The sequence below is a fragment of the Meles meles genome, chromosome 9, assembly GCF_922984935.1.
Source record: "Meles meles chromosome 9, mMelMel3.1 paternal haplotype, whole genome shotgun sequence".
Lineage (NCBI taxonomy): Eukaryota > Metazoa > Chordata > Mammalia > Carnivora > Mustelidae > Meles > Meles meles.
Window position 1 is genome coordinate 66387353 of NC_060074.1, and position 26354 is coordinate 66413706.

Genomic DNA, 26354 nt, shown 5'->3' on the forward strand with positions numbered 1-26354 from the left:
AAGACATCATCCGTAACAGTCATTTCCCACCATTGCTTCTATTAAGTAAAAAGAGGTATTTCCAGCTGATGGGGGGGAGTATGCTTACTTTGTAGTAAGTCATCCATTTTAATTATTTAATAGCACCAACAAGAGTCTCAACACTTAGTTAAATAAACTATGGTCTATCCACACAATGGAGTAATATGTAGCTATAAAAAGGAATGAAGATCTCTAACACTGGTAAGGAATGATGGTATGATCTCCAGCATATGTTGTTAACAGAAAGAAAGCAAGATTCAAAAAACCACAGGCTATCTTTTGTGTGAGAAAAACAGTATGTTTGTGTGTGTAATGAGAGAGAGAGATGCTTATATTAATAAGTAATCTCCAGGCTTCCAAGATGTTGAAAGGAAAGAAGGCTATGGGGAAGAAGGTGGTCCTGGCCCCTTCTATTCTAAAGAAGCAGGAAGCCAAGAAGGTGGTCAGTCTCCTGTCTGAGAAAAGGCCCAAGATTTCTTGCAACGGACAGGACATGAAGCCCCAAAGGGACCTCACTAACTTTGGCAAATGGCCTGGCTACATCTGGCTACAGTGGCAAAGGGCTATTCTCAGTGAACATCTATAAGCACCTCCCACAATTAATCACTTCATGTGGGCTTTGGACAGCCAGAGAGCTTCTCAACCACTTAAGTTGGCCCATAAATACAGACCAGAGACAAAGCAAGAGAAGCAGCAGAGACTGTTGGCCCAGGTTAAGAGACAGCTACCAGCAAAGGGGATGTCCCCACTAAGCAGCTGCCTGTCCTTCGAGTTGGGGTTAATACTGTCACCACCCTTGGTATAAAACAAGAAGGCTCAGCTGGTAGTGACTGCACATGCTGTGGATCCCACTGACCTGGCTGTCTTCCTGCCTGCCCTGTATTATAAGATGGGAGCTCCCCTCTGCATTATCAAGGGGAAGGCCAGGCTGGGCGTCTGGTGCACAGAAGACCTGTACCACTGTCACTTTCACACTGGTTAATGCAGAAGATGAAGGAGCTCTGGCTAAGCTAGTGGAAGCTATCAGGACCAATTACAATGACAGGTATGATGACATCCACGGTCAGTGGGGAAGCAATAACCTGGGTCCAAAGCCCGCTGCAAAGCTGGAAAAGGCAAAGGCTAAAGGACTCAATGCTGTTGAAGTTTCTGTACATAAAAGTAATAAAAAGTTTGCTTTCAGCTAGTGTCAAAAAAAATAATGAAAAAATAAAATAATGACAGTTGTTACACCTATGGATAGACTGAGATTAGATCAGAGTGAGTGGAATGGAGAAAACAAGGAGGGAAGACTGCTGTGAATATACCTCATCATATAATTTTGACCACGGAACCACGTGTATTATTTTGTATAAATAAAAACAATGAAATAAAAATGGGAAAAGGAAAGCAATTCCTAAAATTTGGAATTAGTAACGTAAGTTAAGTACTACATCAAGTTAATAGCACAACCATTCAAAAAAAAAAATTAAAGTGACTTTAAAACCAGTACTATATAGCAGGACATAATCTAGGAACAAGAGAGACTTAAGAATCTTTAATTATCACTAGTAGATTTACTGGTAGTAGTATTACTTCTGCGGTTATTTTGAAACTATAGGCATTTTGAAATTACGGTAGAATAAAGCAAATAAGCGTTTGTGTTAATGTCATCAGAAACCAGTATTTTAAGCATGTAAGAGACAGGATTACAAAATCTTAAAAAGTTGTAATCTTAAATTAAAATGGGAAAGACCAATATAAACTTTTTTCCTTAAAAACTGAATTTCCATAGCCCCCTCCCCCTCTCCCAATCCCACCAAACCTGGCGATTCACAGACCTGTACCCCTGGGGATAAAAATACATTATATGTTTATTAAAAAAAAAAATTTGGAAGGGGAGGCGAACCATAAGAGACTATGGACTCTGAAAAACAACCTGAGGGTTTTGAAGGGTCAGGGCTGGGAGGTTGGGGGAACAGGTGGTGGGTAATGGGGAGGGCACGTTTTGCATGGAGCACTGGGTGTTGTGCAAAAAGAATGAATACTGTTACGCTGAAAACATAAATAAAATGGAAAAAAAAACTGAATTTCCTACAGTTAACAAAACCAAAAGACAACTGACAGAACAGGAGAAGATATTTGCAAATGACGTATCAGATAAGGGCTAGTATCCAAAATCTACAAAGAGCTTAGCAAACTCAACACCCAAAGAACAAATAATGCCATCAAGAAATGGGCAGAGGACATGAACAGACATTTCTTCAAAGAAGACATCCAGATGGCCAACAGACACATGAAAAAATGCTCCTCATCTCTCGGCATCAGGGAAATACAAATCAAAACCACAACAGGATACCACCTCACACCAGTCAGAATGGCTAAAATTAACAAGTCAGGAAATGACAGATGCTGGCGAGGATGCAGAGAAAGGGGAACCCTCTTACACTGCTGGTGGGAATGCAAGCTGGTGCAATCACTCTGGAAACAGTGTGGAGGTTCCTCAAAAAACTGAAAATAGAGCTACCTGATGACCCAGCGATTGCACTACTGGGTATATATCCTAAAGATACAAATGTGGTGCTCCGAACAGGCAGGCACACGCACCCGAATGTTTATAGCAGCAATGTCCACAATAGCCAAACTATGGAAAGAACCTAGATGTCCATCAACAGATGAATGGATAGAGATGTGGTATATACATACAATGGAATACTACGCAGCCATCAAAAGAAATGAAATCTTGCCATTTGCGAAGACATGGATGGAACTAGAGGGTATTATGCTTAGCGAAATAAGTCAATCGGAGAAAGACAACTATCATATGATCTCCCCGATATGAGGAAGTGGAGATGCAACATGGGGGGTTTGGGGGGTAGGAAAAGAAAAAATTAAAGAAGATGGGATCGGGAGGGAGACAAACCATAAAGCACTCAATCTCAAAAAACAGACTGAGGGTTGCTGAGGGGAGTGGGGACGGGAGAGGGTGATGGGGATTTGGACATTGGGGAGGGTATGTGCTATGATGAGTGCTATGAAATGTGTAAACCTGGCAAGTCACAGACCTGTACCCCTAGGGATAAAGATACATTATATGTTTATTAAAAATTTTAAAAATTAAAAAAAAAATTGTATTTCCTAGCTCTGTACACTGAAAATCCCTGGAAGCAATGAGAGCCAAATAGAAATGGTCAACCAGACACTGTGGTAATCTCTAAATCCACAAAAGGAACAAGTTCCCCCTTCCAAAAGGTCTGAGATAGGAAATGGACCAAATGGGCCATAACAGAGAAGTCAACTTAGCAGAGCTCCCGCTGGCCTAAGATAGGGAAGTTGACCACCAGAAACGTTAAATGACTTTACTGCACTAAAATTCATCAAATATGTAGAAATCCATCAGTCTAATACTAAAAGCAAAACAAGACAAAAAATTAGTGCTCACTGGTCACCAATTCATTACTCTGAAAACTGACAAAGGAAAGGAAATCAAGCCATTTCACCTACAAAACTGTACTTCAGGTAACAAAATAGCTGATCAGGAATATTTCTTCTTTATGGAATGTTACCTAATACATTAGAAGAAATAATAGAAATTTTAAATGCCTATTCTGTAACCCTTAAAGAAAAAATGGACTTATAGAACAACCATCCATGTATGCTAAAACCACTGGGGAACAGGTTGATGGGATGTTCTTAAGGAAAGATTCAGGCTGACTTCTAAATCCACTAATTAACTTTATCATTAAACTGAACAACCAAGTATTATGTGCTTCATGATGTGATGCAACAGGAAATACACAGCTCCACCTATGGAGAATTCTTACCCAAATAATTGAACGTAATGTAATCAGACCTCTAGGTACAAATTCCAGTTAATGGGAAATAAGAGGGACAAAAATAAATGGCTCAATTAAGCAATTAGTCAAATCCAGAGTGTGGAAGATTCCACAAGACAAATCAATGGCATTGGAAAAAAAAAAAAAGGGCACTGCTGAGGCATTAAAGAGATTAGAGAGTTATAATCATCAAAACCAATGTGTAGATTTTGCCTGAATGCTAATCTGAACAAAACAACTGCATAAAGACATTTGGGGAATAATTGTAAAATTTGAATATGGACTGAGTAGTCAAGTAAGTACTGTCAGTCTTTCCAGACATCATTACCGCGTGCTAGTCAGTTGTCGAAATGTCTTCATAAATGACATGCATGTCTGAGAGCTGCTTTATAATATCGGGGTACGGGGAGTCAGGGGAAATGGGTGAAACAGACTGACCATTTATTGATAAATGTTGGAGTTGGATAATGGATATATTTTACTATTCTTTGTACTTTGGTGTATGTTTGAAACTTTCCGTAAGAAGGAGTTCTTTTAAAAGACATAGCCAAAGAAATATTGTATGTAATTCTACCTACAAAAGCAGCAGAGCAAGTAGATATATCCAAACTGAAATGTATTTCAATTTACACACTGCTCTTTTCTTTTCCCTACATGCTAAAGAGCAAATCCCAGAAATTTTGGAAAAATCAATAAAACAATTTACCAGAAAAATGAAAGAAATCATTTTAGCTTTGTGCAGAACAAGATTAACCACAACACATTTAGACAATAGTTTTTATCAGCAACTACTGATAAAGTCTTAAAACAATCAAAAATTTTGTCAAGTGAATTTTTAATCTGGCAGATACATAAACCAAGGATAAAATAGTTTAGATTAAAATATTCAATGGTCATGTGGGCCTATAAATTTAGGTGAATAATTAAATATATTAGATTTTTTTTTAAAAAACCATTTAGCAGAATATAATAAAATGAAATTTATATTCTAGATGAATACTTAGGGTAAAAATTATCTCCCATGAGGCAAAAGAGACCCCCAAAAAACAAAACACACAAAAGAACCCCAAAACAAATAAGCAAAGAGATTTCAGACCCCCAAAGCACAATAAGTTCTTGATGAACTTACAGCAATTTTTCTCATCTGAGGTATCATTATCATGGCAGTTGTTGATGCCATTGCAGACAAACTGAAGAGGAATGCACCTTTTATTACTGCAGGTAAACTCCACAGTGGCATTACAGTCCCTGAACAGGCACCCTGCCTCATCACTGTTGTCACCACAGTCATTGTAGTGGTCACAGCGGTAATGATACTGGACGCATCGCCCATTGGCACAGGTGAAGGCTGTCGGGTGGCAGGTGTGAAATGCTACAAGGAGGAAAAAACATTGAAGAGAGTTCCTGATCAGAGCATCATCCTAGTTTCTAAAAAAGTACAATCAAATAAAATGGATTCTTTGAGTTTACCTTCTAAAGCAAAAATGGCTGCAAAACGGACTGCGTGCAAAGTGAAATAAACTTTAAATTAGATCAAACAAAATATGTTGTATACTTTTCTTAGGCAAATTAGGTATTTTAAGCAAATGTCAGAGTCCCTTCACTTCCTCTACCATCTCAATTTAAAATTTTACCCCAATCCCAGAAAAGCATGCAAATACAATGTCTTTGGGGAAAATCAAACTCTTAGCCCCTATAGTCTATTGGAAAAACGTAGCTAATTTCTAGTGTTTGACTCACCCCATCCAGATGGAAGCTGAATACTGAATGATTTCAGTAAATTACTAATTATCCTTCTGCTATGAAAATTAATAAAATGATAACAAACACCAAATAGAGCTCCCAGTTCCATGCTAAGTCATGCTTGACAGGCACCAAGCCCCATGCTGTGTTTTTTATATATTGTATCTCTCACTCCTCACAAAAATCCTAGGAACAGCTCCATCTAACAGATGAGGTGTCGGAGGCTCAGATAGGTTAGCCACTTTCCTGTGGCTGCACAGATTATAAAGGGCAGAGCTAAGATTTTAATCCAGCCCCTTTGCTCTTAACCACTACAGAGGTGCTTTCTCATAAAGTATCAACACTAATCCCTGGCATATATATCAGCTTATATGGGATTTAACAGTCTACGTTCTCGGACTAAATGTTTTCAGTTCTAACAGGACACACAGGCACAAATTCACAGCTATTCACACACAGCAGGACTCTGTACCAAACACTTGACATAAAGACAAGTTTATAGCCTAACAAAAGCTCCAGGAGTCCAACTCACCACAGACACTTTCCGACTCATCACTGCCATCACCACAGTCATTATCGTTGTCGCATTTCCATTGTTCCGAGATGCAGTGTCCATTGAGGCAGGTGAACTTGGAACTGTCACAACGTGTACCATTGTCCACGATGCAATGCTTTTTGTTGTTCGCCAGATACCAGTGGCCCTCATGTGGACACTGGCACTCAGCACCATTTGGACCTGGACAGAAAAAAAAGTTGGCCCCAAAAGCAAAACATCTGTGTAGCACCCATTCATATTTTCTTTTACAGAATAGCAGTGGCAATATTTCTATAGTAAAGGCACTGTAAGGCAAGCCACAGAAACTCTTCCCATCAGCCTCTCAACTACATTCTGCGTCATTTGTCCATGAAGAACCACCACCAATTCCAATAAATGTGGCTAATTCACCCTAATCATTAACAACTAGCTCTTGCCTACACTAAAACAATAGAAATGATCCTCCCTTCTTAGCAACATCTGTAAAACAACATCATCAAAAGATACATCTTCCTGTGAATCTATTGCTATCCATAAACCACGCTATGGAATACATAGAATCACACTTTCAAATATCAGAAATACTTCAGACTATAAAAAGTACCTCCCAAGTGGAAGAACTAGATCCCTTCCTAAGGGAGGTAAGCTCTTTGATGGAATTTCTATCCAAGTCATTAAGTGTGGCGTCCAAAGACCCCATCTTTCTTTCTACTCCCATCAAGCCTGATGGGAGCGCTCCACATTAAATGGAAAAGAAATATGTCAAAGTCTTCCTCTAATTTTATGAATTATCCTGAAATCAAGGAGAACTTGGTTTTTTTCTACCCCTCTTAAAGCTGAATATCCCTCAGCCTTCCCTACCAATCATTATCACTATTACCCTACATGATTCAGTCTTTATTGGCAATGTCTTACCTGGTGCACAAATATGGCTGCAGCCTCCATTAAACTCACTACAAGGATTGCTACATTGTTGCTGAGGATTCTTCACAAGAACACGAATACCGTTAGGCCGGGAGGGAAAACTCGTGGTCATTGCCATCTGACCTGACCCATCGTATTTGTTAGCTCGGTAAATTTTATTCGTGTTCCAGTCAGTCCAATAAATATACTGGCCATAGAGAGTCAAGCTAAAAGGATGAAAGACTGTGTAGACAATGACCTCACGCTGCGTGCCCATTAGAGTGCTGCGTTCAATCCTCTGCCTAAAATGAAGTAAAAAAGAAAATGCTGGAATTCAGAAAGAATAAGCATCTCAAATGGCAGCCCAATGCCTGGGCCTAACCACTTCTTTTCATAAGCCCCCAACTTTCTTTTCAACAGCAGCATATGGCAGGAAGAAAAATTTCGATGGGAGGTCTTCATTTGCTTATGAAACAATGGCTTATGTAAATCATTGATTTCCAAGTATTAATATAACCTGTAAGTTATCCTAGAAAGGGAACCAGGCCAAAATTAGAAATAGGAGTTTATGAAATAATACACACAATGCATGGAACTCAGTGTTTAGCACACAGTCGTCTCAATAAAATGTGAATTACTTTTTCCTCCCACTCCCTTAATGACCTTCTCGATTTGTCATTTACCTAAATTTAGACACTAAATATCATTGCTTGCTTCCAAATGAGAAGATAAAAGATGAGATCGTTAGGTGCTTCGAGTCACAAGCAGAAATCAAAATCTTTTTTTTTTTTTTAAAGATTCCATTCACTCACTTGACAGAGATCACAAGTAGGCAGAGAGAGAGGGGGAAGCAGGCTCACCGCCTGAGCAGGAAGCCCAATGTGGGGCTCGATCCCATGACCCTGGGATCATGACCTGAGCCGAAGGCAAAGGCCTTAACCCACTGAGCCACCCAGGCGCCCCACAAATCACAAAGTTAAGTTGAGATTCCTGACAGGTAGACACCAGCAATAACAAATGAAATAATCTCATCTTTTCAACTATTCTGTTAAGATGATTGCAATGTGAGTAATCTCAGGGCTACTTGAAGAAGTTACATGAAAAATTAGAGTCAATAATTGGCTAAGAAAAATCTATTTGAGAAGATGATCAATAGACAAAGACTAAAGGAGAATATTTTTAACTGAAGGCTAAATAAAGCCCAGAGAAACTTATTATCAATGTGCATTTAAAGTTGTCCACATTTTCTGACAGTTAATTTTCTGATAGTTTAGATGGGGCCTGGAGATTATAAATTGAATGATTACATTTGTAATTATAACTGAAATTAACTCATCTAATAATGTATCTTTAGATGCCTTCTAGTTCTTAATTATTCAATCTCATGATAGATCAATTTTGACAGTACATCTACCAAGCTAGAATACAGTTCATAAAACTATGATTCTACATTTTGGCCATTTCTATTTGGCATATTATAATTTTATCATGTTATGCAAATCCCTCCTCTGAAAGTGAAAGCAAGAACTCTTATCAGCACCCACAAAAAGAATGAAAAAACTTACAGACTGGCATCTGCCCAGTAGAGAAGGTCATTCTCATGGTCCAGAGTGAGCCCATTGGGCCAGACCAGGCTGCTGTTCACAATAGGTACCCGGAAATTTCCTCCCAGTGTGGCTCTCTCAATTTTGGCATTAGTACCCCAATCAGTCCAGTACATGTACCTAGTCATCCAAAAGGAGTTGTAATTAATTCACAAGGATCATCGTAATACCTTTTAGTTAAGAATAGCAGCCTTCTTTAACTGCAAATCTCATGTTAATATGGCAAATGAAACCCACTCCATTCTCACCTACACTACTTGCCCAAAGTCAACCTTCCTAGCAACAACAGGAGTTACTTTCCCTTGTGTTTTTTCACTTTTGAACATATAGCTATAGAGTTTCAAGCCCATAAAATATTGGCTTTGGAATAACATAATTTCAGGCCCCAATCCTTCCAGAAATAAATATACAGAAATATGATAAATAAGACCATGGCATACCCTCGGCAAGGATCTAATACAATAGCTCTTGGCTTTGAAACATGGGCAATCACAGTGCGCTGAGACCCATCCTCAGCTATGGAGTAAATTGTCTGGTTGTTGTAGTCACTGTAATATATTCTTCTATTGATCCAGTCAAAGGCAATGCCATCAGGATTCCCTCTACCTGGATATATACCAACAAACACACACCAAGGCATTAGAGTCTCAAAAGGCATTTTAGAACCTCTGGGTCAAACACATGTGTTGATTACGTTGCATCAACTTCCAATAGAAGCTGCTTCTGGAGTGCCCTTACCTGAAATAATGGCTGTAGGAGACCTGGTCCCTGAATTTAGATTGACATACGAAATCTGACCATTTCCAGATGGAAAAGATTGTGTGAAGTAGATTCTGTTAGTTATGCCATCATAGGCCAGGTCTACAGCAATCCTATCCACACGTATTGCTTCGAAAGGTGGGCTATGAGCCTCAGGGTCCAAGTGTAAGCTTCTCAAGGTATTCTCCAAGGCAAAGATGAGGAAATCTTCTGTTGGAATGGCACAGCTCTTGCCATCACCTTCTAGGGTTCCAAAGGCACAGCCACATTTTGGGGTGTTCAATCCAGGCAAAGCAAAGCAGAAATGGGTGCATCCACCATTATTTTCCAAGCAAGGGTTGTTGTTGACCTCAGCTGGTGACCGGGGCTGAACACTCTGGTCAAAGATGGTCACATCTCTTAGCAAGTTCAGATTGTCCCTTATCACTGTTGGTGGCTCACTGCTGTCTGGTTCCTTGCTGGCTTGGAAGATTTTTTTTAAATTCCTATCTACCCATATGATAGAATTTCCAAAAACAGTGATGGCATAAGGAGTTGGGTAACGACTGCCATAACGAATCACTTCAGATTCCTGTGCCTCAATACCAATCCTTGCAATTAGATCTAAAGAATCATCAACCCAATAAACGTAACCATTGCTATGGTCTACTGCCAAGCCCCGTGGGGTGACAATGCCTTCTGATACAAGCACAGTTCGATTGGTACAATCAAGGAAAGAACGTTCAATCTTTGGGCTCTGCCCATAGTCAGCCCAGAAGAGGTATCTATTCTTGGGGTCTACAACAATATCCCTGGGCCTATCTGCAGTGGCTTTAAGGAGAATACGGCGGTAAGTGGTGTTGATCCGCAGAACTTCTATCAGTGTTTCAGACAAAAAAGCATTGGTGAAATAAAGATTTCCTGCAGGAAAATGAAAGAACATGCTGATAAGTGTAAAACCAAGAAGAAAAAAGGGGAAACTTTTCAAATTCAGAACAAAATATAAAAAGCTAAGGTTTGGGTCAATAAATGCTATCTTTTACAAGATAGTAACAGTCCCAGTTTAGAGTTAGAAAAATAAATATTTACTCCTAGGAACTAAAGAAATTGTTTTGGGGCGCCTGGGTGGCTCAGTTGTTGGAGCATCCGACTCTTCATTTTGGCTCAGGTCATGGTCTCAGGGATGGGAGACCCAGCCCTGTGAAGAGCCTGCATGAAGCCCCATGTGGGGTTCCACGCTCAGTGGGGAGTCTGCTTGAGTCTCTCCCTTTCCCTTTGCCTCTCCCCAACCCTCACACACTCTCTCTCAAATCAATGAATAAATCCTTTTAAAAAAATTGTTTCTTCAAAGAGGAAGTGCCCACCTTCAGCTTCTAAAGTGGATCAGAATTCATAGCAAACGTCGTAACCCACTTGCTACTGAAAAATCATTTTCCAGAATGTTCTTCCTCTTCCACCTGAATGTGGAATTTAACACCTAAATCTCCAAACACTCGAATACACATTATCATGGCATAACTTCTACTCCCAATATGACAAAATGAGCAAAGAGGGAGAGCCAACAGCTTCTCACCTTATTTCCATGTCATCAAGTGCTCCTTTATGCTTAGTATTAACAGTCTAGTCTGACTAGCATAGCTGTTTTCATCACATGGATGAAACTCTAAATCCACCAAAAGAAAAACCCATTTGTCTTTGGACATTACAGAACAATGTGAATGCTAGAATAAAAACACAATGGTGTGAAGATGGTAAAATGAGTAGAGAGTGATTGATCCCATACTGATTCCACCAAGTCAAAAACCTATTGAATGGTCAACTCTGTTACCAAGGGACATCTATTTTGGTTCCTAGGTCCGAGTAAAAATTGCTCTGAAGAAATCAGGCCAATATGCAATATGTTACTGATCTACCCTTTATATATTCAAATCCTTTCATCTAGGTTTGACAAACTTTTTCCATAAAGAGTCAGATAGTAAAAATATTTCAGGCTTTGTAGAGCATATGGTTTCTTTACCAAGGACTCAGATCTGCCACTGTAAACATGAAAAGCAGGTCATGGACAAATGGGCACAGCTGTGTTCTTATAAAACCTTACAAAAACAGGCATGGTCCAAAGGTACAAATTTCTAGTTACTAAAAAAATAAGTACTGAGGACGTACAACATAATGACTATAGTATAACACTGGTATGTGGTATATATGAAAGTGGTTAAAAGAATCAATCCTAAGAGTTCTGATTACAAGGAGAAAATTTTTTTTCTTCTTTCCTTTTTATTGTATCTATGAGATTTTTTAGCTGTCCCTATCCTGATAACCGTTTCACAACATATGTAAATCAAATTATGATGCCATATGCCTTAAACTTACATACTGATGTGTGTCAATTATTTCTCAATAAAACTGTGGGTAAAGAAACAGCCCGTGAGCTGCGTTTGGTCCATAGACCATAGACTGCTGACCCCTGCTTTAGCTATACTTTCAGAAGTAATACAGTAATTTGTAATCAGAAATGGGATTTAGGAATCCAATTAAAGACTTCTCTATGAAAAAACAAACAAACAAAAGACTTCTCTATATTTAATATTTACAATAAACTCTTATGATAGCACCTAGATTTTCGTAATGTATTTTACTATTTCTAAGTGATGCCTACTTATCAAACTGATTAACACACAACGATACCTATTTTTATAGACTAGGATCATATTCTCAAAATTATAATACATTTAATACATCTGTTTCTCAGTTTATCATTAAACAAAACAAATGGCAATTTAAAATTAAGTACATGACCCCTAAAACTAATATTATACTGTATGTTAACTAACTGGAATTTAAATTAAAAATTTTAAAAGAATTTTGCTATGCAAGAGTGGGAACATGTCAAGTTTTACATGAGGGTAATGACTAACCAATACAATGTCTTAGTACATCAAAGGAGAGACAGGGGTTATGAACAGGCAGGGTTCATTGGGAGCTACAACAATGGTTAATGAGGGAATAAGTCAGTGATGACGGGTTCTATTACCACCTGGAGATCACATTTGTATTCCTAGAGTTGCTTACAATATTAGTTAGTGTATGTTGTGTATGTCATTATTAAAAAAAATAAAAAATAAAAGTAATATAATTAAGTACATGAATCAATACAACTAAGTTAATGTAATACTGGGTCAAGCATTTCAATATAATTACAATAAAGGAAGTGCCTAATGATCAAAGGATTTTTATACATTAACAAGATAAGCAATTAAGAATTTGTCAACTAAAATTGCTCAGCTTTAAAATAAATCATTGTCATTTCATGGTTCACTTACTTTAATATCCCTTCCTCTTTGAAAATTTAGGCATTTCTAATTTAGAAATTACGTGCTAATTTAAGTGTGAAAAAAATCAACGTAATTTTTCTAGGCATTCTGCCTATAGTTTTATGTTAATAATGGAAGAAAATGAATTGTTATGGCTCTGTCCACTGAAACACCTTGTCATTAACTTAATAGGCATACAACTTAGTCTAAAAGCGTAATTCAATTTACCTTAAATAATACCAATAGTTATCTCGAAAAACAGACTTACAGCATATACAGTGTTAGATTAAACTTTCAAGCATAAAATAAAATGTAAACACCAAAATATTTCTCAATGAAATCCCTATACAGCTTACCTACCTGCTACCCAATCCACTGCAATGCCCCGAACTCCGTTTTCTCCTATCCCATGTGTAACGATGTTTGTAAAACCAGATCCATTAGGTTTGACTCTATAGATTGCATTACGAGATATCATAGAGCTGCTAAAATCACACCAGTAAATAAAACCAGAAGACACATCAACATCCACATGCAGTGCATTTTGTCCTGAAACATTTAAGAAAAGTTCATTAAACAATGCTTTAACTGGAACTAGAACTTTGACATTCCTGCCCTTCCTCTCAAACTGTCATTCCCAACCCCCTGCTCTGACCATGTCCCTGTAACAAAATAAAACTGTTTCTCAGTTGCAATGAGCACACCCAGCACCCAGATCTTGGTTTCTGAAAGCCATTTCCCACAATAAGGAGAACTGGCTCCCAAGAAAAACAGCTGATTCTAAGTTTGGGAAGGGAAGGTACAAGATGAACCTAGAAGCTCTTAGACCCAGAAGCAAGGAAGCACAGAAACACTCACGGAATCATGTCAAAAGAATACCGGCAGTCATTGATTCCAGCAGAAAATCTACTTGGCCGAAATGAAGCCAACAGAGCATCAAGAGTAACTGTGGTAAATGTTTATAACACACTGAACTTAAAAAATGAATAAAAACTTCAATCTATGATTACACTGTGCCCCTGAAACCAGTAACATTAAATGTACATATATGCATGTGCATGTACACACAGATTGAGCGTTCAAATGTGCTGAAATCCTAACAATTTTTCTATCTAGGTGTACAATGTAAGGATGTTCACTGTACCTTTCTTTCAACTTTTCTGATTTGAAATTTTTCAAAATGAAAAGTTTGGAGAAAAAGTAACTGATTTTATTATCTTTACAAGATGGTAAGTTAGAGCCATAACATTTTAGATGTGGGGAAAACAAAGAGGAGTCATGCGTACTTGTGCCTATCACCATCAGCCAAGAGTATACGTGGTACCAGACTTGAGTCCTTCCACCACGTGTATGGTCATCTCTTCTGACCATCTCTTCCTCCCCTCCATTCCCTTCACCCTTTTTCTTCCTTTTCTATCTTTTATTTCTATCATTATCCTGTGACATACCCCTTGTGATGCTAGTAAACACTTGGTTCCTCCTGCGGTAACAGTGATCGTTTTCTATGTTCATAGTATACAAACACAAAATACTGCAAAAATACAGTTACTAAGGAGATTCTAATACTGCCAACTCATTTATTTCAACTCATCAAATACATCTTAATAAACCAGATTATGGACTACTGTATTACTATTCTAAATAAGAGTCTAACCTTGCTCCCAAATCTCCATTAACTGTTCTTCTAAACTCTGCATACTTCTTGCAGTATCAATGCTACATTCTATCTTGCTCTAGGCCTGTCATTCTCAGTGTGATCCATGGACCAGCAACATAACCATGCCCTGGGAACTTGCTAGGAATGCAAACCGAGGGCTGAAGAAGGAAGGGGAGTGGGGGGACAGGATTACTGGGTGACAGGCATTAAGGAGGGCACATGATCTGATGAGCACTGGGTTTTATATGCAACCAACGAATCAATGAACACTATATCAAAAACTAATGGTGGGTTGAGCCTCTGCCTCTGGCTCAGGTCATGGTTTCAGGGTTCTGGGATCGAGCCCCGCATCAGACTCTCTGCTCAGTGGGGAGCCTGCTTCCCCCTCTCTCTCTGTGCCTGCTTCTCTGCCTACTTGTGATCACTCTCTGTGTCAAATAAATAAATAAAATCTTTAAAAAAAATGATGGCTAACTGAACCTAATTTTTAAAATTTTAAAAATTTTTAGAAGTTAATTTTTTTTTTTTAAAAGGAATGTGTATTCTCTAACCTTACTCCAGACGACTAAATGGGGAAATCTAGTTTTAACAAGCTCTCCAATTCTGATGTACACTACCGTTTGAGAACAATTCAAGGCAGAGCGAGTTTGAGTTTATCTCAAAGGAAAGACAAGCTTCATTACATGCTGCATCCAAACATGGAGAATGGCTTTATGGCACCAAGAATTTAACATGGCAGCAGAGTGAAATCTTACTTCTACTGGAGTTGGCATACCTTGGCCAGCCACTGGCACCATGGCTTCGGAGTGATCTGAAAATTCCAAGCTAAAGCCTCTGATTATAGACAGCATTGAAACAACAAGAAAAGAGCTATATGGAGAACAGGTCCGATTATCAGGATTGAGTTTCAGTCCACTGGCACAGGCACATGAGAACAATCCTCCTGGTATAGGCAGGCAAATCTGCTGACAGGCATTCCCATTGTTGCTACAGCCATTGGAGGATGAATCTAAATGAAATCAAAATTCGTTTGTAACTTTGAACCTCACATACTTGACACTCTACCTCAAATATCTTGTATTGGGTCACCAAATAATTCATTACAAAAATCAGTAACAAAATATAGCACCTGGGTTAACAACCTAAAAACAGCATTGAAGAGACTACAGCTTAAACAATTAACACATAAAGGTACCACAACTATTATATAATAGAGAATGGAACAGCATTTTTTTTTCTTCCATAAATCATACAGAAATTAAAAAAACTGGGGAGATCACTGTGCAAATTCTAATTTTTTTCACCCTTTTGACCTATGTACTGGCATTTAAAATTATATCAGTTTAGGGGCACCTGGGTGGCTCAGTGGGTTAAAGCTCTGCCTTCAGCTCAGGTCATGATCCCAGAGTCCTGGGATCGAGCCCCACATCGGGCTCTTTGCTCCCTGGGGAGCCTGCTTCCCCACCTACTTGTGATCTCTCTGTCAAATAAATAAAATCTTAAAAAAAAATTATATCGGAAAAAAAAATTATATCGGTTTAATTATATGATCAACAATGTGATGGGTATTTGATTTAGAATATATTAATTAAGAACATTTAAAGGTTTTTTTCACATGCAATAAAAACAAATGCCAAGTGACAAATCTAGGTTACAGACAGCAAACTATTTAATGAACTTTGGTTAGAGACTAAAAGTTACAAAATATGTCAAAACTTCAAAAAATAATTCCTGTATCATAATGCTAGCTTAAGGGGCAAATCAAAAGTTAGATTACCTATGAAAAAAATGATGAAAACAGCAAGTATTCCCTTTTAAGATTAGAAATTCTAACCTCTTAACACTTCCCCATCAGGTACCCAACCAATGTTTCCTGACCACCTTCAACATGCCTGAAACTCATCTGGTTACTGGATACAGAGCAAGAAACAAGACAGAAAAAAATGCCTGTCCTTATGGAGGTTACATTCTAACGAGAAACAACAGACAACAAACTGATACATGTCAGGGACTGCTATGAAGACAAACAAAGTAAGGAATTTAAAATGATGGGGAAAGAATGGGACTAAGCTTACTCTGAAGTCAACCTGGCCTTTCAGATGCCAGGTTAGTCTCTGACACTCACCCAACCTTATGACAGGGTTATCATTTCAAAAATATTTGGGGTAATTTCAATTCACATGCATGTATGTGTACAGGGGTCTATGTGCGGGCATGAACTTATATATGAAAGTGTGCAGATGTGTGTATGTACATTTTACATTCACGAACGTGTGTGTTTCAGTGGCAAATACTTACCATGTCTGTGATAAACTCGAAGACCCCTCAAATTTGGAATATTCTCTCTCAAAACTATTTTGTTGTCCCCAGTGGCCTTATCAACTCTTTCAATGACTTCATAGTGTTCATCCGTATAATAAAGGAAGGAACCAAAGACAGCAATTCCCCAGGGGTGGGAAAGATGGTTTACCAGGATCATTCTATTTGTACCATCCACATTTCCTCTTTCGATCTAAAACATCAGAATTGCCATTATTAACTGATTCATGGTGAAATGAGAGAAACATTTAAAACTAACATTCTCTCTCTCTTTTTAAACTTAATTTCAATTAGTCAACATATAGTACATCATTAATTTCAGATACAGAGTTCAGTAATTTATCAGGGATACAGAACACTCAGGGCTTAGCACATCATGGGCCTTCCTTAATGCCCACCACCCAGTTACCCCAACCCCTCATCAACCCCCTCCAGCAAATTACATTCTCTTAATAAAAATACATCACACCTATATAGCACTCTATCCTTCACAGAGATTTTTCGATCTGTTTTAGGATTTGATAGTCAGTAGGCCAGACAAATGTCATCATGCCCATTTCACTGACAATGAAGTTTCAGCTCAAGTAAGACAACTAACATTCGCAGACGACATGGTGAAGAAAAGGGAACTAAACCTCACTAGTCCCTGTCATATTCTGGACAAAGATACACATTTAGTGTCTAACTGTAGACCACTACCCAGGAGCTGACTGACCCTGCATTTCACATCTTCACCAACGATTTCTGCAATGGGACTAGGAAACATGTTTCATTCGATGACAAGACAGCAAGACTGAATGGGGCAAGGCTGTATTCGAATGGTATATTGAATAGTGCTGTTACAAGTCTTAGTCAAAATGACCGTGATAAGCTGGAAAAGAACTCACAAAAATGAAGTTCCTAATGGAAAATGACAAGTCTGCTTCTAGAAGAAAAATAAACTGTAGACACAGCTGGTTTGATTTCATTCCAGAAACTTGTCTCAAAGGCCTCCTCTGTGCTAGGATTTGAGCTGAGTAATGGCAAGAGAGACAAATGAGGCATGGCTCACTACCTCACTGGACAAGGAAACCCAGCAGTTACAAGAGCAGGTTATGCCCTAGAAACTGAAAGAAGTTCCAGAAAGTCAGAGAAGAGGGAAGATATGCTTAGAAGGGAGCTTTGAAGGAGTGACCAGGACCAGATTAGCTGTCCAAGCTCGGCTGAGGTGTCTGGAGCTACTCCTCAAGCCAAGCAATGATCAAAGCTATTTGTTGCGGATTTATGAAGACAACATGTCTCCATCATGAAAGCAAGGTTGATTAATGACAGCGATCATCCGATCAAGACTCAGCATTGTGGAGGTGGCAGAGAAAGGCTGCACCTGAGAAAAGGGGCAGAGGACAAATGGCCAGGACTTTTTGATGATTAAATAAGGACATGGTTCTTAGAGTGAGGGAAACGTGAGGGTTCTAACCTGGGAGAAAAGATGGACATTCACACCATCAAAAAGCCCACACATTCAGGAGGGCAGAGCAGATGTAAAAACGGGAAGGGAGAAAGGTGGTGGACACTGTCTGGGACATTTACGTTGTCCACAGAGATCACACCATGTGGCAAGAGCTCCCTCATTACTGCATACAGACATCAAAGTCCGCGAAGTGCTTTCACACATCACTACTTCTTTTTAGCGTTCTTAGTTTATCACCACTGCAAGTCGATATTAGGATTGAAACTGGCACTGCTGAACTAACAACAAACTGAACACATACCTACTGTGCAATATTATGGAGACCATCAATGTCAAAACTGGATCTGAAATCACTACTATTTAAAAAGCAGAGAAGAAAAGATACAGATGTAGAAAAAAGAAGGGGCAAATGCACCCCAATGTTCATAGCAGTAATGTCCACAAGATGCTGAGATGCCCTTCAACAGACAAATGGATAAAGAAGATGTCATTCATATATACAATGGAGTATTACCCAGCCATCAGAAGGGATGAACACCCACCATTTGCATCGTCATGGATGAAACTGGAAATGATTATGCTAAATGAAATTAAGTCAAGCAGAGAAAGACAATTATCATAGGGTTTCACTCATATGTGGAACATAAGAAATAGAACAGAAGACCACAGGGGAAGGGAGGGAAAACTCAATGGGAAAAAATCAGAGATGGAAACAAATCATGAGAGACTCTGGACTCTGGAAAACAAACTGAGGCTTACAGAAGGAAGGGATGTGGGTGGATGGGGTAACCAGGTGGAGGGTATTAAGAAGGGCACATGAGGATGGGGTGTTATACGCAACTAATAAACTGTTGAACAATACAACAAAAACTTATAATGTACTAAATGCTGCTTAACTGAAAATAATAATAATGATGATAATGATAATGATAATAATGATTTACAGGGATTCATTTACTACCAACCATTGAAAGCAACTGACCAATGCAAAGATTGGATCACAGCCTGCTCTTCAGAAAAAACAGATACATACTAATGATGAAATTTCATAAAAACAAATTACTAAAGGTGATTTTAAATTAGAAAACAATAAAAGTAAATTTAAAAAAATAAAAAGCAGGGAAGAGACTGGCACACATTCAATACAACATCCACAGCAATAGTTTAATTGATTAATAGTTATTACTGAGCACCTTCTATGTGCCTTGTCCCAGCTCAAGTACATAAGCACAACAGTGATGATCAAACATTATTTCTGTGAATGCATGTAATTATATAGTTTCTTCATCTTACTGCAGAAAATGATGAGCTCAACCTTGAAGTTTAAAATTACCACCACGGGGCACCTGGGTGGCTCAGTGGGTTAAAGCCTCTGCCTTTGGCTCAGGTCATGATCCCAGAGTCCTGGGATCGAGCCCCGCATCAGGTTCTCTGCTCAGCAGGGAGTCTGCTTCCACCTGTCTCTCTCTCTCTGCCTACTTGTGATCTCTGCCTGTCAAATAGATTTTTTAAAAAACTAAAAAAAAAATAAAATAAAATTACCACCAAAGGGAGTTTTCCCATATGCATCAACCATGTTAAGACTTTAGAGAATAGCACCTAGCTAGGAGGGGATGCCGTGCTCAAAAGCTTGGTATTTACTTTTTTTTCCCTTAGTCTCTACAACTGGAGAGCCTGGATAACTTTCAAAGAAAAGCAGTGAAATCACTAAAACATGAAAGAAATGGCTCTTCAAGGACAAATAAGAAATGAAAAATGGAAATATTTTATCTTGAAGAAAAGCAACGGATTGAGGAAACGGCAATGAAAATTATTCTTTAAGGAACTATGCACAAACTAGTGAAAAATGACTTCAACTAGGGCAGTATTTGCTCTGGGGAAAAAGTTATTAGGAAGAAAGGGCAATAAAACACTGGTCCAAGTGGCCAAGGGAGATTTTTCAGGAACCCCAGGCAGACAAGGAACATTAGTATCAGCTACACAAGGTCAGTAATGAAGATCAACAGGGTGCGCGTACCACTCCCGTGCTCGAGACCGCCCAGTAGAGTTTCTGCTCCTCAATATCAAGGGTGATGAACTCCAGGTGTTCAAGGTTCCCCGTGAAGAGAACTTTGGGAAATTTGCCATCCATGTTAGCACTTGCAATCTTGGCCTGAATACCACCGTCTGTTCCTTGGTCCGACCAGTACAGTTTCCTACAACCATGGAAAAACACCAGCATTTCACAAAACAGACAGGCATAAAACAGTTACATTCAATATTTAAATGGAAAAAGAAGTGTTACTGATTGTCCTCGAAATGTGCACAGTTCAGTGGAAGTCTGAACTGTTAGTACCTTGTGACATATAAGGTGAGGAGTACTTAGCCGGTGTTCTGTCAATGTCTGTGTATTTCCTCCTCATTATGGGGATAGAGCCTATTGAAAATGGTACCTAGGGGAGGAGCCTGGGTGGCTCAGTGGGTTAAAGCCTCTGCCTTCGGCTCAGGTCATGATCCCAGGGTCCTGGGATCGAGCCCCGCATCGGGCTCTCTGCTCAGCAGGGAGCCTGCTTCCCCCTCTCTCTCTGCCTGCCTCTCTGCCCACCTGTGATCTCTGTCAAATAAATAAAATCTTAAAAAAAAAAAAAAGAAGAAGAAGAAAGAAAACGGTATCTAAAATAGGATGCTAGCAACTTACATTGATGAGGGATCCTTAACCCTGATCAGATAGGTTCAAAATTTATGACTAAGAAAGAGCCTACATCAACAGTCAACGCCTTTCAAAGAATCATGCACATGCAGCGCACTGGGAAGGACACTGGTACCTCCCTGCTCACTTCTCAGACCTGTTATTTAACTCTTCTCCAAATCATCATCTGGCACAAGACCAGCTACTTTCTGATTTTTGTGATGAAAAATGCAATGTTATACATAAACTTAATCTCCACACAGAACAGCCAAATCCATAATACATAAAATTTCATTAATGTATATGAGGGGTTGCTTTCCAAGTCCTCTGTGGACATACCTTCTGGACATGAATCCAAGTTTCCATTCCTTCTATCTCATCTGCTGCCACAGCCTCAGGAGACAATCCTCTTATGGTCTTTTCCCACAAGTCTTCAAACCCCTTCATTCCAATCTTTATTTGCAAACCTCTTGCACCCTCCATATGCCCGTTCACGAACCTCATCTTCAAATCTAAACTTCCCTACTTCTAAGTTCTCAAACTCAGGCATTCTCTGCTTTGACCTAACTAACTCTCCCATCTCTTCACTGCTCCTATTTTATTTCTTCTATTCAGCCTGTTCTTCAACCTTGAAACTTGCCTGAGCTTCCAAACCTTTGGTTCCTCTCTGCCCGGACTTAATACATAAGCATTTTACCAACATCCTTATTTATCCTCTTGATCTCCCATTGTGCTTAACTTCTTAGTCACTGGCCCTGAGTTCCTCTCATAACTTTCTTTCTCCTCTCAAATTCCAGGCTACCAAAAGTTTGCTGGACAAAGTCACAAAACTCTTGTGACTTCTGAGTTGACTAAAAATTTAAGCTACCTAATCTTAACTGGGAACTCTCTTCCCTAGCTGAATATTTTCTCCTAACTGGTCTCCCTGCCTCTGGTTTCTTCCACTCTGATCTGACCCATCTTCCTGAAATACGTATTTGATTCTATCGTAATTCCTTTCCTCCCAATTCCCAGCTGGCTTTTTATTTCTCAAAAGAATAAAGTGTACCTTCTTAGCATAATAACATTAAAGTCCTTCCAGGATTTGACCCCAAATACCTTTAGCTCCCATCCTGTCAACCACCCCTAACTCAAAGCCTCTGGTTCCAGCCCTCCACGTGATCATGCTAAACCTTGAAATGTTTCTGCGCCTTCACTGCTCACTTGACGTCAAGAATCACTCCCCAGTTCCAACCCACTCTCTACCTATGAGAAGCCTTGAATTCTTCAAGTTCTACTTCAAATGTTATCCAGTTATCCAATGTTTCTAATTTAAAGAACATAGAACAAAACTCAAATTACATTCTTCACATTAACTTAGAGCTATTTCTCTTTCTCACTGAGCTCTGTATTTTTCAAACTGTTGGCATATGAAATCAGAAAAGGTCCTAACTTTGAAATCTTCCATTTTATCAGGCCATAATAACAACAAGAATGGTGCTGCATAGAAGATACATGTCATTTATGAACACTCACCCATTAGCAGGATCAACCGTTATGCCAACTGGAGTACCAACTCCAAGAGCTGTCCCATCATTGGTAATCAGTGTTTTTCTGTATCTGATATCTCCCTGCAGTTTCAAAACCTATAGCACAAAATCACTTATTAGAACTGAGTTTCATAAGAGGAAACAAAGAAAACTGAGATGAAGGAGAACTTACACACACAACAAATTCCAAAGCCCAATTAGAGATGAATGGGAGGGTTTGTGTGAGATTGAGATAATCCATAATTGCATTTCAGGGCTATGAGGAAATCAGCTCAATAGAAAGTAAGAAAAGCAAAATCATCCCTTAAATTTCTACTTCAATTCACCTCAAGTTTCAGGAGAGGAAATTTATATGGATAAAAGAAGGATTCAACTGGGTAAACATGCAGACTCATCGCCTGAGAGAAACTACAAAAATGTCTTCAGAAAAGGACACAGGAGAAAACTCTGGAAGAAATATGGTAGCCCCAGAGCTCTCCAGAATCCCAGTGACTTGACCATGGCACCAGCGGCCCATCATCGAAAACACAGTTGACCAACCAGTCCAAATTTACTCTGAGTGAAATCTGTGACAGGTTAACAGTCAAGTTAAAATGCAAGAGTTCAAATCCCTGACCATCTAGATCTGATTGAGGGAAGTAAATTCACTTCTTTGAACTTAGTTTATTAGTAAAATGTGGACAATAATGGGATATCCTGCACAGAACTATGATAATATATGTAAAGCCTTTAACACGGCACCCAGTGTGTGTTTCCTATATTTTTATTGGTCCATTTACTGGACACTTACTATGTAGCAGGCATTATACTAAGCATTACTGGATTGAATCCTCACAGTAATTCTGTGAGATAGATACCATATTATGAATGCCATATTATATATGATGAAAGAGACCTTAAGTGGCTTTCTCAGTGTTATCTATTTTTAATTATTATCGCTGTAATTGTGAAAACTAATGTTAGCAGAATCCTGAAACATCACAGAAAAATATGGGTTACTATACTAGAAGCAGTTTCTTATAGGAACGAGGCTATTTTAATATGCACTTAAGACCATCTGAGAGGAGCAGCAGCTAGTAAGAGATTAGAAGATGTATGTTGATTGCTGACTGGCATGAAGGCTTTTCTATAAAGCTGCTTTTTAATGCAAATAGATTGTGTACCAGTGTTTATGTTTTTATCTCTGCCCTCCTTCTGTCTCTGTATGTATTTTTTCCTCCCTCCTCCTCTTCCTCACTCTCTCTCTCTAATCCCTCACTCTTCTAAATTTTTCCTAAATTTCTCCTTCGTGGTATCTTTTTTAATTTGCCTCTTTCTGTCAAAATTTCTCGACTTTTCCTGGGCTTAACGATCTCTTTAAATTCAAAGGAAAGCTCTTTTTCCTTGTTTTTTGCATGGTCAAGTTCTCTCTCATACAACCATTCTGTATGCCTCATTCTCCAGCGAAAAAATTGCGTTTAGTGAATGGACACACAGCTACCCCTAGTGGAAAACAATTTATTCAGAATTTCTTTTAGTTTCAAATTTGAACGAAGTATGAGTTATTCTTATCCCGGAAGTTATTGTGTTCATGTAAACAATAAGCGAACGTATTTCTGCATCCTTACTCCATCCAGCATTCCCTGAGAGAGTCACTACTGACAACACCAAAGGAGAAAACCAATAAAAAACACTAAAAGTGTAATTTACCTCTGGATCATTGTTCTCATAGCTCCTCTATGGCTATTCTGAACATACTGGTGGTTTGAGGGAAACAGGACTCTGTATTCACAGGCTACCTTAGTGTCAAGAAGTACTTTTAGTTACGGAGCTAGAACCCCATTTTGCAGTAAGGAAGCAGAGGCTCAGCGAAGTTAAGTAACTTGTCCAGGGTCAAACAGCCTGTGAGTGGAGGAAATACAGTGCTGTCCCCAGTCACAAAATGCATTTTTGTATCTTAAAGTCTTTATCAAGTGCTTTTTTCTGCATGGGATGACTTTTCCTTACTTCTTCATTTGGCAGAGATAAGTATGGGTCATCTTTCAGGACACAGCTCACAGGTACTCCTGCCATTCTCCCTCCCCACACATTTACCTCTTCCCCTAGTCATAGAGCACTTTACAGTCACTGTTCATACCATACTTTACACACTGGAACAAAGCTGTTTGTTTGCCTATCTGTCAGATGTGGGAACTATTTAAAGGAAGAAACAAGTATTTTATTCATCTTTGAAGATCCAGGACTAACCGTGGGACTGATCTGTTTAGTACTGTGTTCAGTAAGTCAGTAAGCCAGACTCAAAGCAGGTGTTTGGAATCCAAAGCAAATTATCTTTCCTCTGTGCCTCACTGCATTCGGGCACAATTACAAACTTTAGGCCTTACCAATATCGTGCGGTACACACACACACACATTCACTCACTCACTCATACAGTATCCATCAGCTGGTGCCTTTTCATTGTACCTAATACTGATGGAGGAGACATGTTCCCTACTTTTGGAAAACTATTTAAAAGGGAAGACCCCCATTTACAAAGCAGGAGACCAAAGACAGAGTAGGAACACATTAATTTTCACTCATAATGAAGATGCACTAAGATGTGAGTTTGGAATTAAGGGTTTTAGGTAGTCAGTCGTGCCCATCTTTTGATAGGAGAGTGATATTTGTAGTTGAGATTATGAAAAAATGTATTCTGTCGATATCAAAGGAGGTTACAGCAGGCTGGACTGCTGAATTGTCATTTGTAACAAGGCAAAATCAAAACACTGCCTGGGAATCAGGGCAGTGCTGACTGTTGAAGCGTTTCTCAAATTATGTAGAATTCAGGTTTTTATCTAAACAACAAAGGGCTTGAACCAGATTAAGTCTCCAAGGCCCCCTCACGTTAAGAGCTTGAGGTTATTAGCCTTTGTACATACTGCAAATGTCCCTCTAATTGTGAATGTGTACTACCATTGCCCACCCTCAGGAATGTTGTGAGAATTTACTGAGATCCTATTTGTAGAAGACCTTGGTAAACCACAAGAACGGTTTTGACCATCAAATAAGCACTTCCCCTGTCCAATCTGTGCTGACTTAGCCACTTGACTGCTAGAAGCTTTCCTCACCTTCATTCAGCATCGGTCTTTCTGAATACTCCATAGGGAACCAGCTAAGCAGCTGGTGCCTCACCCTAAGCAGTGAACTGTCACTCCCCAGGTCCTCACTAACTGCCCCACTCACAAAACCCCCTCCCTTTGCATTAGAAATTTTCACTTTCAAAAGTATTATGAACTAATAATCCCTTACGGGAAGCCCGTGTGGCTCAGTCAGTTAAGTGTCCTCCTTCAGCTCAGGTCATGATCCCGGGTCCTGGGATGAAGCCCTGTGTTGGGCTCCCTCTGAGCGGGAGCCTGCTTCCCTCGCTCCCTCTGCAGCTCCCCCTCTGCTTGTGCTCTGTCTCTCTCTGACAAATAAATAAATAAAAATCTTAAATAATCCCTTGCATATTTTAACCTTGTCCCAGAATGGAGCAAACCAATACTAGTTGAGTTACCTCTGATTTACTTCATGTGACTGTATACCCCATCTAAAATTTCTTCTGGGAATTTAACTAAAAAGAATACTTATCACATCAAGGAAAGTATCAAAGGAATTAGAATCAAGTTTCTACTTTCTGTTTCACTGTTAGAAAAACTGTATGGAGCCATAGAAAGATTTCCATCTTAGAGTAGAGGTAACATGTAATTTTGGTTTGTACTGAAATAGCATTACAGACTTGAGGAAAGATCAGGAAAATTTCCAGCCTACTATATTCTTCCATACTTAATGCTGAATTCCTTAAGTAATTTTTTCATTTATCTTTTTTTTTAAAGATTTTATTTATTTATTTGACAGACAGAAATCACAAGTAGGCAGAGAGAGAGAGAGGAGGAAGCAGACTCCCTGCTGAGCAGACAGTCCGATGTGGGGCTCGATCCCAGGACCCTGAGATCATGACCTGAGCCGAAGGCAGAGGCTTTAACCCACTGAGCCACCCAGGTGCCCCCTCATTTATCTTTTTATATATTTTTATAGATCATCTAAAATCCTTTTACATGAA

At 39.1% G+C, this 26354-nt stretch overlaps 1 protein-coding gene and 1 pseudogene across 3 annotated transcripts in view; one reads left to right on the forward strand and one right to left on the reverse strand.

Annotated features, from left to right (window-relative positions):
• LRP2 (LDL receptor related protein 2) overlaps nucleotides 1-26354 on the reverse strand; it is a 209281-nt gene that overhangs the window by 62303 nt on the left and 120624 nt on the right. For all 3 annotated transcript variants that reach the window (XM_046019204.1, XM_046019203.1, XM_046019202.1), the window contains exons 34-44: nucleotides 22280-22389; nucleotides 20114-20291; nucleotides 16626-16839; nucleotides 15103-15336; nucleotides 13031-13219; nucleotides 9360-10280; nucleotides 9062-9227; nucleotides 8583-8741; nucleotides 7030-7319; nucleotides 6112-6315; nucleotides 4966-5208 (exon numbers count right to left, since the gene is read on the reverse strand). In XM_046019204.1, coding sequence (XP_045875160.1) covers nucleotides 4966-5208; nucleotides 6112-6315; nucleotides 7030-7319; nucleotides 8583-8741; nucleotides 9062-9227; nucleotides 9360-10280; nucleotides 13031-13219; nucleotides 15103-15336; nucleotides 16626-16839; nucleotides 20114-20291; nucleotides 22280-22389 — 2908 coding nt within the window. The remainder of the gene's footprint in view (nucleotides 1-4965; nucleotides 5209-6111; nucleotides 6316-7029; nucleotides 7320-8582; nucleotides 8742-9061; nucleotides 9228-9359; nucleotides 10281-13030; nucleotides 13220-15102; nucleotides 15337-16625; nucleotides 16840-20113; nucleotides 20292-22279; nucleotides 22390-26354) is intronic.
• LOC123950866 lies at nucleotides 377-1208 on the forward strand (annotated as a pseudogene).